This window comes from Callospermophilus lateralis, chromosome 4 (genome assembly GCF_048772815.1).
Source record: "Callospermophilus lateralis isolate mCalLat2 chromosome 4, mCalLat2.hap1, whole genome shotgun sequence".
Classification (NCBI taxonomy): domain Eukaryota; kingdom Metazoa; phylum Chordata; class Mammalia; order Rodentia; family Sciuridae; genus Callospermophilus; species Callospermophilus lateralis.
This window is the reverse complement of record NC_135308.1, coordinates 72488610-72505981: the sequence shown is the minus strand read 5'-3', so window position 1 is coordinate 72505981 and position 17372 is coordinate 72488610. Positions and strand designations below refer to the sequence as shown.

The 17372-nt window shown below is 36.7% G+C and overlaps 1 protein-coding gene across 1 annotated transcript in view; it reads left to right on the top strand.

Moving 5' to 3' along the window:
- LOC143398301 (uncharacterized) overlaps positions 1-11806 on the top strand; it is a 257757-nt gene extending 245951 nt beyond the window's left edge. The window contains 1 exon segment of the mRNA XM_076855295.1: positions 11688-11806. Within this exon segment, the coding sequence (XP_076711410.1) occupies positions 11688-11806 (119 nt within the window).
- Positions 11807-17372: the final 5566 nt, after the last annotated feature.

Genomic DNA, 17372 nt, shown 5'->3' with positions numbered 1-17372 from the left:
ATTTATACACCCACAAAATAAAATTTTCTCCATTTTAATTCCCTGTATTCCACTTTTTTCGTCTCCCTTCTTCTGCTCCCCTTCCTCTACTTATCTCCTTTCTGTTAATTTATAGTTTTTTAAATAAATTAGTTTTATATATCTACAATTATACATACATAAACACACATATACTTTAACATGGTATATTTATCTTTAACGTAATTTGGTCGATTTCATTCTATAGTTCCTCCTTTTTCTCATTTTTCTTCCTTCGCATCAACTCCCTTACTCTCTTCCATTGATCTCTCTTTTTCTTTCATAAGTCATTGTTAGTCCAGAATTCTACCCCTTTCTTTCCCTTCATGCCTTATTTTGCTCCAACTTCTGCATTTAAGAGAGGAAATTCAATTTTTGACTTTCTGAATTTGGTATATTTCCCTTAGTATAATGTTCTCCAGTTCCAGCCATTTATATGCAAATACCATAATTTAATTCTCCTTGATGGCTGAGTAAAATTTTCCCACATTCTCTATATGCATTCATCAGCTGACAGGCACCCAGGCTGTTTCCATAACTTGGCTATTGTCAATTGTGCTTCCCTCAACACTGATATGCCAATATACTCCAGTATGCCTAGTTTAATTCTTTGGTTAAAACCAAGGAGTGACATAGTCATGAAGTTGTTTTACTCCTAGTGTTTTGAGAACTTTTTATACTGTTTTCCAAAGTGACTGTACTAATTTGCAGTGCCGTCTAAAATGAATGAGTATTTTTCCCCACATCCACTCCAGCATTTATTATATATATATATATATATATATATATATATATATATATATATATATATATATATATATATACTTGATGATTGCCATTCTAACAAGGACCAGATGACATAAAAATTTAGTTTTGATCTGCATTCCCTTGATTTGTATAGATGTTAAGCAGATTTTCATATATTTCTTGGTCATTTGTATTACGTCTTTTGAAAAATATCTGTTTATCTTTTCTGTCCATTTATTAATTAGATTAAGTGCTTCTTAGGTATTAACTTTTTGAGATGTTTATATATTCTGGATATTAATCCTCTGTCAAAAGAATAGCTGGCAAATATTTTCTTCCATTTTATAGGCTCTCTATTCATTCTCTTATTTCCTTTGCTGTGCAGAAATATTTTAAGTGATACCATCCCACTTGTTGATTCTTAGTTTTATTTCTTGAACTTTCAGGGTCTTGATAAGGTGCCTGTGCCAATATGTTGGAATAGTAAGCCTATATTCTTCTGTCAATTACTTCTGTCAAGTTTTTGGTCTAATTCCTAGGTCTTAGATTCGTTTTAGTTGACCTTTGTGCAGGTTGAGAGATATGGAACTAGATTCATCCTTCTACATACAAATATCCAGTTTTCCAAGAATCATTTTTTTTAAAAAAGGCTCTTTTTTCCAATGTAAGGTTTTTGTTCCTTTGTCAAGTATCAGATGGAAATATCTATTTGAGCTTATTCTGTGTTTTGTATTCCATTGCATTCGTCTTCATGTCTGTTTTGATGCCAGTACCATGCTGTTTTTGATAGTACAGCTCTCTCCTTAGCTAAAATAACTAAAAGTGAGAGAAGACCCAAATCAACAAAATAAGAGATGAAAAAAAAACATTTCAGAAGTCCAGAGGCTCATTAGGAACTATTTTGAAAATTTACACTAAAACTATAAAATCTAGAAGATATTAACCAATTACTAGGTAGAAATCAAACCAGCAAAATATAGAAAACCTAAACGGACCATATCAAGCAATGATACTGAAGCAGCAATTAGAAGTCCTCCAACAAGAAGAAGTCCTATCAAACTATTAAGAAAGAAATTTTACCCATCTTTCTCAAATTATTCCATGAAATAAAAAAGTAGAAAACATTTCCAAATTTATTCTATACAGCCAGTGTTACTCTTATACCAAAACAAGACAAAGATCCATCAAAGAAGGAAAAACTACAGACCAATGTCCCTGAATGAAGCAGACACAAAAATTTTCAATAAAATATTATTAAAGCACATTCAAAGACACTTTAACAAAATAGTATGGAATGAAAAGTGGGTTTCATGTGAGTGGGATGCAAGGGTAGTTCAACATATGCAAATCAATAAGTTTAATTCACCAAAAAAAATACATCTAGGGATAAGAATCACATGATCAGTTCAATAAAGAAAAAAACAGTTGATAAATTTTAGCTCCCATTCATGTTAAAACATCTGAAGAAATTAGGGATAGAAGGAAGTTACCTCAACATTTAAAGGCTATGTATAGCAAATGCAAAGCCAACTTCCTATTGAATGAAGAAAAACTAAAAATATTTTCTCTGAAATCAGGAACAAGAAAAGGATGTTCACTCTCACCACTCCTAGTCAATATAGTTATTGAAACTAAAGTCAGAGCCATCAGACAAGAGAAGAAATTAAAGAGATACAAATATGAAGAAGCCAAATTATCTGTTTCCTGAAGAAAGGATCCTGTATGTAGTATACTCAAACATCTCCATCAGAAGAATTATAAAACTTATGTACAAATTCAGAAAAGTAGAATACAAAATCAGCATTCAAAAATCAATACCTTTTCAGGCTGGGGTTGTGCCTCAGCAGTAGAACACTTGCATAGCGCATTCAAGGCCCAGGGTTCAATCTCAGCATCACATAAAAATAGACAAATAAAATGAAGATATTGTGTCCAACCACAACTAAAAAAAATAAATATTTTGAAAAAATCAATACCTTTTCAATATTCCAATAATGAATCTGCTGAGATTAAAATCAGGAAAACTATTCAGTTCACAACAACCTAAAACAAGGCAATGATTATTATTTATCTTGAATCTTATCTAACTGGGTTGAGATAAAACCTCACTTTTATTTCATTTCCTTTATTGTTAAGAATGTTGAACAGTTTTTTCGTATATTTCTCGGCCATTTTCATGTCATCTTCTGAGAAGTATCTGTTTAGATCACTTGCCCATTGACTGACTGGGTTATTTGAGTTATTTTGATGTTTACATATTCTGGATATGAATCCTCTGTCAGAAGATTAAGTGGCAAGAGTTTCTCCCATTCTTCAGGCTCTCTTTTCAACATCTTGTTTCCTTTGCTGTTTGAAGTTTTTAAATTTGAAGCTGCCCCAATTGAGTCTTGGTTTCATTTCTTGAGCTTTGGGAGTTTTATTAAACACTGTTTGTGCCTGTGTATTGGAGAGTTGGCCCTATGTTTTCTTCTAGCAATTGTAAAGATTCTTGTCTAATTACTAGGTCTCTGATCCATTTTAGTTGATGTTTATGCAGGTGAGACAGAGGGAGCTCCTTTCATTCTTCTACATATGGATATCTTGTTTTCCTAGTATTTTCCCTTTTGTTAAAAAGTCTATTTAATCAGTTTGTTTACCTTATATCAATGTTTTATTTTTATTTTTTTACAATGATCTTGACATTTCATACATTTGAATCAAATGGGGTATAATTTCTCATTTTTCTGATTGTACAGGTTGCAGAATCCCATTGGTCACACAGTCACATATATACATACAGCAATAATAATGTCTATTTTATTCTGCTGCCCTTCCTTTAGTCAGATATTTCACTTCTTTGACTAAAAGACCCAACCAGCACAATTGTAGAGGAGAAAAGATTTATGCAGGGGCTCAAGATCTCAAAGGTGTCTATTTATAAACAGCAGGCTCCATTCATTGAAGCTCAAGGTGTGGCTGAACATCATGGTGGAAGAGTGTGGCAGAAGGGAGCAGCCTGTGTGGTGATCAGGAAGAAGAGACAGACTCCACTCTCCAGAACACAATATATACCCATGCCTTCAAGAACCCACCCCCTCAACCCACAACCACCAGCCTTCAGTTACCAGGCAGTTAATCCCCATCAGGGGAATAATGCAAAAATTGAATTAAGGCTCTTACAATCCAATTGTTTCTCCTCTTGCATTTTCTCACACAGGAGCTTTTGGAAGACACATAACTCCAAACCATAACATCCATTTTTTTTATTCAATGTGTGTTTTTACTGATTCTGTCAAGCATCAGATGACTATATCTGTGTGGGTTTATCTCTGTGACTTTTAGTCCAGTGACTTTTAGTCCAGTGACTTTTAGTCCAGTGACTTTCATGTTGGTTTTCATATAAATGCCATTTTATTTTTGTTACTAGAGCTCTGCAGCATGATTTGAGCATGGGAATTTTTTTTTGCCCCAGCCTTGTTTCTCTTTCTCAGTATTCCTTTGGTTACGCTGGATCTTTATTCTTTCATATGAATTTTAGGATAGATTTTTTCAGTTCTGTGAAGAAAGTCATTGATATTTTGATTGGGACTGATTGAAACTATAGATTGCTTTTGGTTGTATAATTATTTTATCAATATTAAATCTGCTTATTGAAGAACAACAGATGCCTTTCCATCTTCTATAGTCTTCTTTAAAATTCTTTCTTCAGTGTTCTATAGTTTTATTGTAGAGGTCTTTCAACTTCTTAGCTAGGTTTATTTTCATTTTTTTTGTTGTTGTTTCTGTTATTGTTCTTTTCTTTGTTTCCAGTTATTTTCTTTTTTTTAATTAATTTTTTATTGTTGGTTGTTCAAAACATTACATAGTTCTTGATATATCATATTTCACACTTTGATTCAAGTGGGATATGAACTCCCATTTTTACCCCGTATACAGATTGCAGAATCACATCAGTTGCACATCATTTGATTCACATATTGCCATACTAGTGTCTGTTGTATTCTGCTGCCTTTCCTATCCTTTACTATCCCCCCTCCCCTCCCCTCCCCTCTTCTCTCTCTACCCCCTCTACTGTAATTAATTTCTCCCCCTTATATTTTTCCCCCTTTCCCCTCACTTCCTCTTGTATATAATTTTGTATACCCCTGAGGGTCTCCTTCCATTTCCATGCAATTTCCCTTCTCTCTCCCTTTCCCTCCCACCTCTCATCCCTGTTTAATGTTAATCTTCTTCTCATGCTCTTCATCCCTACTCTGTTCTTAATTACTCTCCTTATATCAAAGAAGACATTTGACATTTGTTTTTAAGGGATTGGCTAGCTTCACTTAGCATAATCTGCTCTAATGCCATCCATTTCCCTGCAAATTCTATGATTTTGTCATTTTTTAATGCAGAGTAATACTCCATTGTGTATAAATGCCACATTTTTTTTATCCATTCGTCTATTGAAGGGCATCTAGGTTGGTTCCACAGTCTTGCTATTGTGAATTGTGCTGCTATGAACATGGATGTAGCAGTATCCCTATAGTGTGCTTTTTTTAGGTCTTTAGGGAATACACTGAGTAGGGGAATAGCTGGGTCAAATGGTGGTTCCATTCCGAGCTTTCCAAGAAATCTCCATACTGCTTTCCAAATTGGCCTCACCAATTTGCAGTCCCACCAGCAATGTACAAGTGAACCCTTTTCCCCACATCCTCGCCAGCACTTGTTGTTGTTTGACTTCATAATGGCTGCCAATCTTACTGGAGTGAGATGGTATCTTAGGATGGTTTTGATTTGCATTTCTCTGACTGCTAGAGATGGTGAGCATTTTTTTCATGTACTTGTTGATTGATTGTATGTCCTCCTCTGAGAAGTGTCTGTTCAGGTCCTTGGCCCATTTGTTGATTGGGTTATTTGGTATCTTATTGTCTAATTTTTTTAGTTCTTTGTATATTCTGGATATCAGGGCTCTGTCTGAAGTGTGAGGAGTAAAGATTTGTTCCCAGGACGTAGGCTCCCTATTTACCTCTCTTATTGTTTCTTTTGCTGAGAAAAAAACTTTTTAGTTTGAGTAAGTCCCATTTGTTGATTCTAGTTATTAACTCTTGTGCTATGGGTGTCCTATTGAGGAATTTGGAGCCCGACCCCACAGTATGTAGATCATAGCCAACTTTTTCTTCTATCAGAAGCCATGTCTCTGATTTGATATCCAGTTCCTTGATCCACTTTGAGTTAACTTTTGTGCATGGTGAGAGAAAGGGATTCAGTTTCATTTTGTTGCATATGGATTTCCAGTTTTCCCAGCACCATTTGTTGAAGATGCTATCCTTCCTCCATTGCATGCTTTTAGCCCCTTTATCAAATATAAGATAGTTGTAATTTTGTGGATTGGTTTCTGTGTCCTCTATTCTGTACCATTGGTCCACCCACCTGTTTTGGTACCAGTACCATGCTGTTTTTGTTACTATTGCTCTGTAGTATAGTTTGAAGTCTGGTATAGCTATACCGCCTGATTCACACTTCCTGCTTAGCATTGTTTTTGCTATTCTGGGTCTTTTATTTTTCCATATGAGTTTCATGATTGCTTTCTCTATTTCTACAAGAAATGCCGTTGGGATTTTGATTGGCATTGCATTAAACCTATAGAGAACTTTTGGTAATATCGCCATTTTGATGATGTTAGTTCTGCCTATCCATGAACAGGGTATATTTTTCCATCTTCTAAGATCTTCTTCTATTTCTCTCTTTAGGGTTCTGTAGTTTTCATTGTATAAGTCTTTCACCTCTTTTGTTAGGTTGATTCCCAAGTATTTTATTTTTTTTGAGGATATTGTGAATGGAGTGGTTGTCCTCATTTCCATTTCAGAGGATTTGTCGCTGATATACAGGAATGCCTTTGATTTATGCGTGTTGATTTTATATCCTGCCACTTTGCTGAATTCATTTATTAGCTCTAATAGTTTCTTTGTAGATCCTTTTGGGTCTGCTAGGTATAGAATCATGTCATCTGCAAATAGTGATAATTAGAGTTCTTCTTTTCCTATTTTTATGCCTTTAAATTCTTTCGTCTGTCTAATTGCTCTGGCCAGTGATTCGAGAACTATGTTGAACGGAAGTGGTGAGAGAGGGCATCCCTGTCTTGTTCCAGATTTTAGAGGGAATGCCTTCAGTTTTTCTCCATTCAGAATGATGCTAGCCTGAGGCTTAGCATAGATTGCTTTTACAATATTGAGGTATGTTCCTGTTATCCCTAGTTTTTCTAGAGTTTTGAACATAAAGGGATGCTGTACTTTGTCGAATGCTTTTTCCGCATCTATCGAGATGATCATATGGTTCTTATTTTTAAGCCTATTGATGTGGTGAATAACATTTATTGATTTCCGTATATTGAACCAACCTTGCATTCCAGGGATAAATCCTACCTGATCATGGTACACAATTTTTTTGATATGTTTTTGTATCCGGTTCACCAGAAGTTTATTGAGGATTTTTGCATCTAGGTTCATTAGAGATATTGGTCTGTAGTTTTCTTTCTTTGAAGTGTCTTTGTCTGGTTTAGAAATCAGGGTGATGTTGGCCTCGTAGAATGAATTTGGAAGTTCTCCCTCTTTTTCTATTTCCTGAAATAGCTTGAAAAGTATTGGTATTAGTTCCTCTTTAAAGGTTTTGTAAAACTCTGCTGTATACCCATCCGGTCCTGGGCTTTTCTTAGTTGGTAGTCTTTTGATGGTTTCTTCTATTTCCTCAATTGATATTGGTCTGTTTAGGTTGTCAATATCCTCCTGACTCAATCTGGGCAGATCATATGACTTAAGAAATTTATCGATGCCTTCACTATCTTCTATTTTATTGGAATATAAGGATTCAAAATAATTTCTGATAGTCTTCTGTATTTCTGAAGTGTCTGTTGTGATATTGCCTTTTTCATCCCGTATGCTAGTAATTTGAGTTCTCTCTCTTCTTCTCTTTGTTAGCGTGGCTAAGGGTCTGTCGATTTTATTTATTTTTTCAAAGAACCAACTTTTAGTTTTGTCATTGTTTTCAATTGTTCCTTTTGTTTCGATTTCATTAATTTCAGCTCTGATATTAATTATTTCTTGCCTTCTACTTCTTTTGCTGTTGTTTTGCTCTTCTTTTTCTAGGATTTTGAGATGAAGTATTAGATCATTTATTTGTTGGTTTTTTCTTTTTTTAAGGAATGAACTCCAAGCAATAAATTTTCCTCTTAGAACTGCTTTCAATGTGTCCCATAGATTCTGATATGTTGTGTCTATGTTTTCATTTATCTCTAAGAATTTTTTAATTTCCTCTTTGATGTCTTCTATAACCCATTGATCATTCAGTAACCTATTGTTCATTCTCCAAGTGATGCATGATTTTTCCTTACTTCTTTTATCCTTGATTTTCAATTTCATTCCATTATGATCAGATGCATGGTATTATCTCTACTCCTTGATATTGTCTAAGAGTTGCCCTGTGACATAATATATGATATATTTTTGAGAAGGATCCATGTGCTGCTGAGACAAAAGTGTAACTGCTTGATGTTGGGTGGTATATTCTATATATGTCAATTAAGTCCAGGTTATTAATTATGTTATTGAGTTCTATAGTTTCCTTATTCAACTTTTGTTTGGAAGATCTGTACAGTGGTGAGAGAGGTGTGTTGAAGTTTCCCATGATTATTGTATGGTGGTCTATTAGACTCCTGAACTTGAGAAGAGTTTGTTTGATGAACATAGCTGCACCATTGTTTGGGGCATATATATTTATGATTGTTATTTCTTGTTGGTGTATGGTTCCCTTGAGCAGTATGTAGTGTCCCTCTTTATCCCTTTTGATTAACTTTGGCTTGAAATCTATTTTATTTGATATGAGTATGGACACTCCTGCTTGTTTCCGAAGTCCATATGAGTGATATGATTTTTCCCAACCTTTCACCTTCAGTCTATGTATGTCTTTTCCTATCAAATGCGTCTCCTGAAGGCAGCATATTGTTGGGTCTTGTTTTGTGATCCATTCTACTAGTCTGTGTCTCTTAATTGGTGAGTTTAAGCCATTAACATTTAGGGTTATTATTGAGATATGGGTTGTTCTTCCAGCCATATTTGTTTATTTATGTTACTAAACATGGTTTGTTTTCCTCTTTGATTATCCCCCCCCTTTACTGTACTACCTCCCGCTGTTGGTTTTCATTGATATTTTTCATTTCCTCTTCCTGTAATATTTTGCCGAGGATGTTTTGAAGAGATGGTTTTCTAGCTGCAAATTCTTTTAACTTTTGTTTACCATGGAAGGTTTTAATTTCATTTTCCATCCTGAAGCTTAATTTCGCTGGATACACAATTCTTGCTTGGAACCCATTTTCTTTCAGTGTTTGAAATATGTTATTCCATGATCTTCTAGCTTTCAGAGTCTGTGTTGAAAGATCAGCTGTTATCCTGATTGGTTTACCCCTAAATGTAATCTGCTTCCTTTCTCTTGTAGCTTTTAAAATTCTCTCCTTATTCTGTATGTTGGGCATCTTCATTATAATGTGTCTAGGTGTGGATCTCTTATGATTTTGCACATTCGGCGTCCTGTAGGCTTCTAGGATTTGGGATTCTGTCTCATTCTTCAAGTCTGGGAAGTTTTCTCGTATTATTTCATTGAATAGATTGCTCAGTTATTTTCTTTTTTAAAATTTTTATTATTAGTTGTTCAAAACATTACAAAGCTCTTGATATAGCATATTTCATACATTTGATTCAATGGGTTATGAACTCCGATTTTTACCCCATATACAGATTGCAGAATCACATTGTTTGCACATTCACTGTTTTACATATTGCCATACTAGTGTCTGTTGTGTTCTGTTGCCTTTCCTATCCTCTACTGTCCCCCCACCCCTCCCCTCCCATTTTCTCTCTCTATCCCATCTACTGTAATTCATTTCTCCCCTTGCTTTTTTCCTTTTCCCCTCACTTCCTCTTATATGTAATTTTGTATAACAATGAGGGTCTCCTTCCATTTCGATGCAATTTCCTTTCTCTCTCCCTTTGCCTCCCACCTCTCGTCCCTGTTTAATGTTAATCTTCTTCTCATGCTCTTCCTCCCTGCTCTGTTCTTAGTTGCTCTCCTTATATCAAAGAAGACATTTGGCATTTGTTTTTTAGGGATTGGCTAGCTTCACTTAGCATAATCTGCTCTAATGCCATCCATTTCACTGCAAATGCCATGATTTTGTCATTTTTTAGTGCTGAGTAATACTCCATTGTGTATAAATGCCACATTTTTTTTTATCCATTCGTCTATTGAAGAGCATATAGGTTGGTTCCACAGTCTTGCTATTGTGAATTGTGCTGCTATGAACATCGATGTAGCAGTATCCCTATAGTACACTCTTTTAAGGTCTTTAGGGAATAGTCCCAGAAGGGGAATAGCTGGGTCAAATGGTGGTTTGATCCCAGCTTTCCAAGGAATCTCCATACTGCTTTCCAAATTGGCTGCACCAATTTGCAGTCCCACCAGCAATGTACAAGTGAACCCTTTTCCCCACATCCTCGCCAGCACTTGTTGTTGTTTGACTTCATAATGGCTGCCAATCTTAGTGGAGTGAGATGTATCTTAGGGTGGTTTTGATTTGCATTTCTCTGACTGCTAGAGATGGTGAGCATTTTTTTCATGTACTTGTTGATTGATTGTATGTCCTCCTCTGAGAAGTGTCTGTTCAGGTCCTTGACCCATTTGTTGATTGGGTTATTTGTTTTCTTATTGTTCAATTTTTTGAGTTCTTTGTATACTCTGGATATTAGGGCTCTATCTGAAGTGTGAGGAGTAAAGATTTGTTCCCAGGATGTAGGCTCCCTATTTACCTCTCTTATTGTTTCTCTTGCTGAGAAAAAACCTTTTAGTTTGAGTAAGTCCCATTTGTTGATTGTTTTTAACTCTTGTGCTATGGGTGTCCTATTAAGGAATTTGGAGCCCGATTCCACAATATGTAGATTGAAGCTAACTTTTTCTTCTATCAGATGCAGAGTCTCTGATTTGATATCAAGCTCCTTGATCCTTTTTGAGTTAACTTTTCTGCATGGCGAGAGAAAGGGATTCAGTTTCATTTTGTTGCATATGGATTTCCAATTTTCCCACCACCATTTTTTGAAGATGCTATCCTTCCTCCATTGCATGTTTTTAGCCCCTTTATCAAATATAAGAAAGTTGTAATTTTGTGGATTGGTCTCTGTGTCCTCTATTCTGTACCATGAGTCCACCCAGCTGTTTTGGTACCAGTACCATGCTGTTTTTGTTACTATTGCTCTGTAGTATAATTTGAAGTCTGGTATCACTATACCACCTGATTCACACTTCTGCTTAGAATTGTGTTTGCTATTCTGGGTCTTTTATTTTTCCATATGAATTTCATGATTGCTTTCTCTATTTCTACAAGAAATGCCGTTGGGATTTTGATTGGCATTGCATTAAACCTATAGACAACTTTTGGAAATATCGCCATTTTGATGATGTTAGTTCTGCCTATCCATGACCACTTCTGCATGGTCATGTGGTTTGTGGGAAAAGGAAACTATTGAATTTAGTTAAGCTGCCCTTCTTTGGCATCTGGACCCAAGTTGTTGTCATGAATACTGTGAAAGAAAGTGTGGTATTTTATTGAGGTATGGAGGAATTTTGAGAGGACATCTTCTGCCTGGAGTGCTTAAGGAATCAGACCAGCCTGGTGTGCAAGAGAGCACTTGCATCTCTTTGCCACTCCTCACCATTTTTAACTCATTCTCCTTGTCATTTTTCCAATCAAGACATATGCATAGGACATAGTCAATGTGATATAACTATTAACCCTTCCAGAAAAGTACTGGTTCCCCACAGATATTTTCTAGCCACTCTACTAGTCTTTTCATTTTGCAAGAGGACTCTGGACTGTCATATTTGTCACCACTAAAATCAGGATTCTCTTACTGTTCCAGGCATCTCTCCTCAGTCTCTCACAGAAGCTGACAATTCTATCATGGAAGAGACAATATCCTTATTTGTCCTGAGAAAAGAAGACCCTGGATATGATGATGTTGAGCCTAACACCTTGTAGTGGTTTTTTGTTGTGTTTTGCATTTTGTGTAACCAAGTCTGCAGATAACCCCTTATAATATTGTTTTCTGATAAAAGAGAGGTCTCTCTTCTTCATTACTAGAAAGTTTCTACATTCATTACTGGAAGTTTCTCATTTACAATAAATACTCTGAGCCTCAAGTCCCAGTGTCATTCTCTTAATTTGAATGCATTCACCACCAGCAACCTCTGAAAATTCACTTTTCAAACTGAATGGATCTCACATAGGATCCCCCCGCACTACACACTTGATCTTTTAGATGAACAGAAGTTCATTCTTCTCTTGAACAGTATAAAACTGGAATGCAGTCCTGAACTAAGAACTCGGTCTTACGAAAATTAACTTATTAAACACCTATCTTAATATTCAAAAACATCCCATTCATGCTAACTAAAACATACATTTCATGATTGGGTAGTATCAGGTGGGTGGGAAATGGCTATGTTTCATTTAATTCTTCATTATTTTTATAAAATATCAATAACTAGATTCTACTACAGCCTATTAGACTTTTACTCCAATGGTTTCTTCTCCTTTCTTGTTATTCCACAACACTCTAAGTTTCATGTTTCTCCATAAAATTGCACTATTATCATTAAATACCATTGTTTTGTATCACATTTCCTTACTCTCTACTCCTTTCTCCACTTGTCTTTGTTTAAACAGCCAATAATTCTAACCACCAGAATTACAAAATATTTCTAAGTGGCTGTATTTACTGTGAATTATTCCCATCCCAGACCATCCTCACATATTTATTTGAGTTGGAAAGGACTGAGTAAGCAAGTCAAACTCTGAAGTTCTCTATGCTAGAGACTCATTGTCATCTATAGCAAATTTTCCAAAATTCACTTATTTGCTTGCAAATAAATGAATGTTTCCACATCTCCATTTTAACTGAATAAGTTTAAACCAAGATTATATTTACTCGTTTTTGTGATTTCTTTCTTTTCCTTAATGATTTTTTTGTTTTTATTTTTAAAATAATTTTGTAGTTTTCGATGGACACCATTGCTTTATTTTATTTATTTATTTTTATGTGGTAATACGAATCAAACCCAGTGCCTCACACATGGTAGGCAAGTGCTTTGCTACTGAGCTACTGCCCCAGCCCCTTCTGTTTTTATTAATGCATTATAGTTATACATAATACTGTGATTTATCTTGACATATTCACATTTGCACTTAATATAGTTTGCTCTATTACCATCCACAGTACTTCCAGTCTCCTTCTTCTCCTCCCTTCTCCTGATCCCCTGTCTCTACTATTCTCCCTTATATTTTGTTGTTTTCTTTATTTATTTCTTTGATTCTTTGTATAAGATAAAATTCACTCTAGTATATTCATATGTGTACTTAGCATAATTTGGTCAATTTCATCCTGCATTTCCTCACATTTCATGTGCCTCCAATGTTCCCCTCAATTCTCTTCCACACCTCCACTGAACTCTCTTCTATTGTCATGGATCCCCCATTTGAATTTTATTTCTCTCTAGTTTTACCATATGAGAGAAAGTATTTGACCTTTGACTACCTGAATCTCATTTTATTTACTTCTATAACTTGAATTTTTTTAAAAAAAATAAAATATATTTTTCTAACACATGAGGGCTACCTTCATTGTTGGACCTCATTAGATATACACTTACAGCCATTTTAGGAAAGAGCAATAGCTACTGTCAGCAATAATAAACTATGTCTAAACACATCAGACTCTTTTACAAATTTGTATTTTGTTTTATTTTGGGGTTGTTGTTTTCACTTTTATTCAAATAAACACAGTACTTTTATATAGATTGATTATATCCCCGTTCAAGCTAATGTACCTGGATTTTCACATGTGCAGTGCTGTGGTCAAATCATGACTATTCTATAATTTGAAACAAGTATTTTGAACACAAAGCAAATAGCTGGTTTTATTTTTGGTAAAAAAAAGAAAAAGAAAAAAGAAAGAAAGAAAAAAGGCCAGCTGATAAAAAGCTCTGTGATGTCACTTGCTCACTTGAGGTTGATGGAAGCAAGGACTGCTGCAGTCTGGCTGGGCAAATAACTGGGAGGTGACAAGCAACTTGTGAAGATTGAAGCAGCGGGAGCCACTTTATTGCAGGACAGCAGAGGTATATATACCCAACTGATTATACATAGCTTGTTTCAATTAACATCATCTAGATACAGCAATCAGCCAATAAGGAATCTCCATCATCTTAATGGCTTGGTGGCGTTAGCTCACAAACCACTCCTCCTGGCAAACTGCCAGGTGGCATCTTGACTTGGTTGTGGCCCTCAAAATCTTCCCCCTTTTATTTTTAAACAACAAGTATGTGGTTTTGGGACCATGCTTGTTTTAGGTTGTCCAATACTACATATGGTCCTTTCCGTCATTGGATGATCTGACCTCAAATCGTCAGCCTCCTGTCTTAGGTTGGTACCATTGTAATTGGATCTTACTTGTCTTTGACTACCAGCCCAACACACTTAGCCATACTTGTGGATAACAACCATAGTGGTATTTATACAAACACCATAAATAACCTGCTACAAGCAAAAAGGGAAGGATACAAAATTCCATGATATCAGGCCATTGACTGCTCCAAGTGAGAGACCCCTGGAAAAACCACAGATGACACCATCAGCAAAGATACTCTGGTACTATTACAATTATCCATAGATTAGTTCATAATGCATATAAGTGACACATAGTCCAGGCAAGTTCTGCAAGCAGTTTTAAAGCAGAGGAATTCATTAATATGTCCATTTCCTCTTAAAGTAAATCGACTCTTTGATTGAGCATCACTTGTTGAGTTACATTATTCATTGATGCATCAGTTCGTACAGTTTGTGCACAGCCATTGCAGAAGCTGTAGCAATAGCACTAGAAACAGCAACAGCTGTGATGATGGTAACTGTAATTCCGAAGTCTCATTTGGTTTTCAGTAACACTGGAAATCCCTCCACCCTTGTCCTCACCAGCACTGGGACCAAGGCAGGAACTCTGGCAATGATGACTAAAGAAAATCATGTAGCATTCCAACAGGTACTAAGAAAACAACCTTCTGAACAATTTAGTATATTATCTCAAGGTTTTTTACATTTGAAATAGGCCTCAATGATGCTCATTATTCATTAACCTCCAGGTGTGAAAGAACCATTGTAGCTAAATTGGAGTTCTGGATATCAGCTGTTATGGATTTAAGATATTGCTAACCCTGCATTTATCCACAGGAATAGCAAGGAGTCTCTTGGCAGCACCTGCAGCAAATAGGGAAAAACTGATGACTCATTAGTTATTGGCATTGGAAATGACCAAACTTCATGGGCGCCAGGTGTGCTCTTTGCTGCCGACTGCAGTGTCCCCAGGCAGCCCCATGGCGGGGGGGGGGGGGGCGGGGAAGAGCTGGCGTCTGTAAAGTCCCTGCTGCACCACAACCGGCTTGCATACGTGGCAGCCACCACGCAGGGCCGCGCTGCTTCACCCACCCTCTGGTAATGAAAAGTATTTAGTAGTAGCCTTTGGTTGCAACTCCTTCCCTGATAGTTCTTCCTCCTCTGAACTTTCTTCCTCTTTCTGACTAGAGTTCCTGGGCTTTTATCAACATATGCCCTAACTGTTCTTGGTTTTACTGGGGTGCCTCCTTCCTTCAGCAATTTATTTAACACCTTTTGGTTTGGTTCTGCCCAACTTCTGCTCCCATATTTCTGTAACAAAGACAATGCAACACACCAAGACTGAACAAGACAAAAACACACTGTATCAATCTCCATTTTCTTGAAATGGCCATCCTTCCTCTCACCCTATCTGCTTCTAGGTTTGAGCAGCTTTGCTCCTGTCCTATCTAGGGACAGACAGCTTTCCTTGTCACTTACCCCACAAGCATCCCAGGGTTCCGCTGTATGGGCCACCATTTGCCACAGTCTGGCTGGGCAAATAACCGGGAGGTGACAAGCAACTTGTGAAGATTGAAACAGTGAGCGGGAGCTGCTTTATTGTGGGACAGCAGAGGTATATATACCCAACTGATTATACACAGCTTGTTTCAATTAACATCATCTAGATACAGCAATCAGCCAATAAGGAATCTCCATCATCTTAATGGCTTGGTGGTGTTAGCTCACAATCCACTCCTCCTGGCAAACTGCTAGGCACCATCTTGACTTGGTTGTGGCCCTCAACAAAGAACAAGCATTTTTTTTGGGGGGGTGGGGGAAATAAACTAATGTACATCTGGATAAAATGCAACTGTTCCTATTCTTCTTTACTAGGGTGGGTACTTGAAAAATGAGACATTTCAGCATGGTCTAATGAGTTTGTTAATTGCCATTGGATATGATTTCTTAAGAAAATTTAAACAATATGGAACAACACTGAAGTTAGTATTTGCCATTAGAGTTAGTAAGAATCATAATTACTAAAGTATTTTCTGATGTTCTAGACCTATAATTCAGAAATGAAGGAGTTGGAGAAATTTTATTCATTTTAAATTAGTCTTGCTTTCCCAGAAATTCAATCTTGAAAACTGAATAATATCTTTGTTAGTTTGAAATTGGTCTGATTAATATCCATTTTACTGAAGAAGCTGGTGTCATTTCTGTGGCTTGGATTTTGATACTCCCACATATTAATTTAATTTCAATAAAGTTATGGGTTAAAGGACTGAGTGATAGTTTGACCTGCAAGAAACAAGTTTAGACAGTCATGTCACCCTTGTTTGAAGCCAGTTAGGATGAATCCAACCTGGGAACCAATTCAAATTAAAAATTATAATTCTCATAGCAAAAAAGCAGCCAAAGACAGTGGCCTGAGATGAGTGGGGCTATGGAACTGCAAATTCAGGAGTATGAGGCATGTGCCAGGACATTGTCTGTGTGGATGGTGTATTAGCACAACCATGGTGGCCTGGCTCTGGATGATTCTGGGTGTGTCACCTTTACAGAATGGCTGTGGTGTCTAGAGAGAGCAGGGCTGGCACAACTAGCTGGCAGGACTATACTTTCTATGGAGTCCCTGGAGTTCCTTACCAATTTCCCACACTGCCCTCTTCTTTTTTTTTTTTTAAAGAGAGAGTGAGAGAGAGGAAGAGAGATAGAATTTTAATATTTATTTTTTAGTATTTGGTGGACACAACATCTTTGTTTGTATGTGGTGCTGAGGATCCAACCCGGGCCGCACGCATGCCAGGTGAGCGCGCTACCTTTTGAGCTACATCCCCAGCCCCCACACTGCCCTCTTCTGATCCCCCTTCTCTTGTAAGATGTGATTTGGTGCAGCAGCAATTTAGGAGTTGAGACTTACTCCTGCCTCCTGTGACTGCCAAGGCTGGAAAGGCCACCTGGAAGCCCTGGACAAAGGACAAGCCCACTTTCTACTAGTAAAAACTCCCAGTCATAGCCCAGAGCAGTGGTGCATGCCTGAAATCCCAGCAGCTCAAATGTCTCCAGCAGAAGGAATGTGAGTGCAAAGCAACTCAGCCACACCCTGTCTCTAAATAAAATATAGAAAATGGCTGGGATATGGCTCAGTGGTTAAGTGACCTTGGTTTCAATCCCT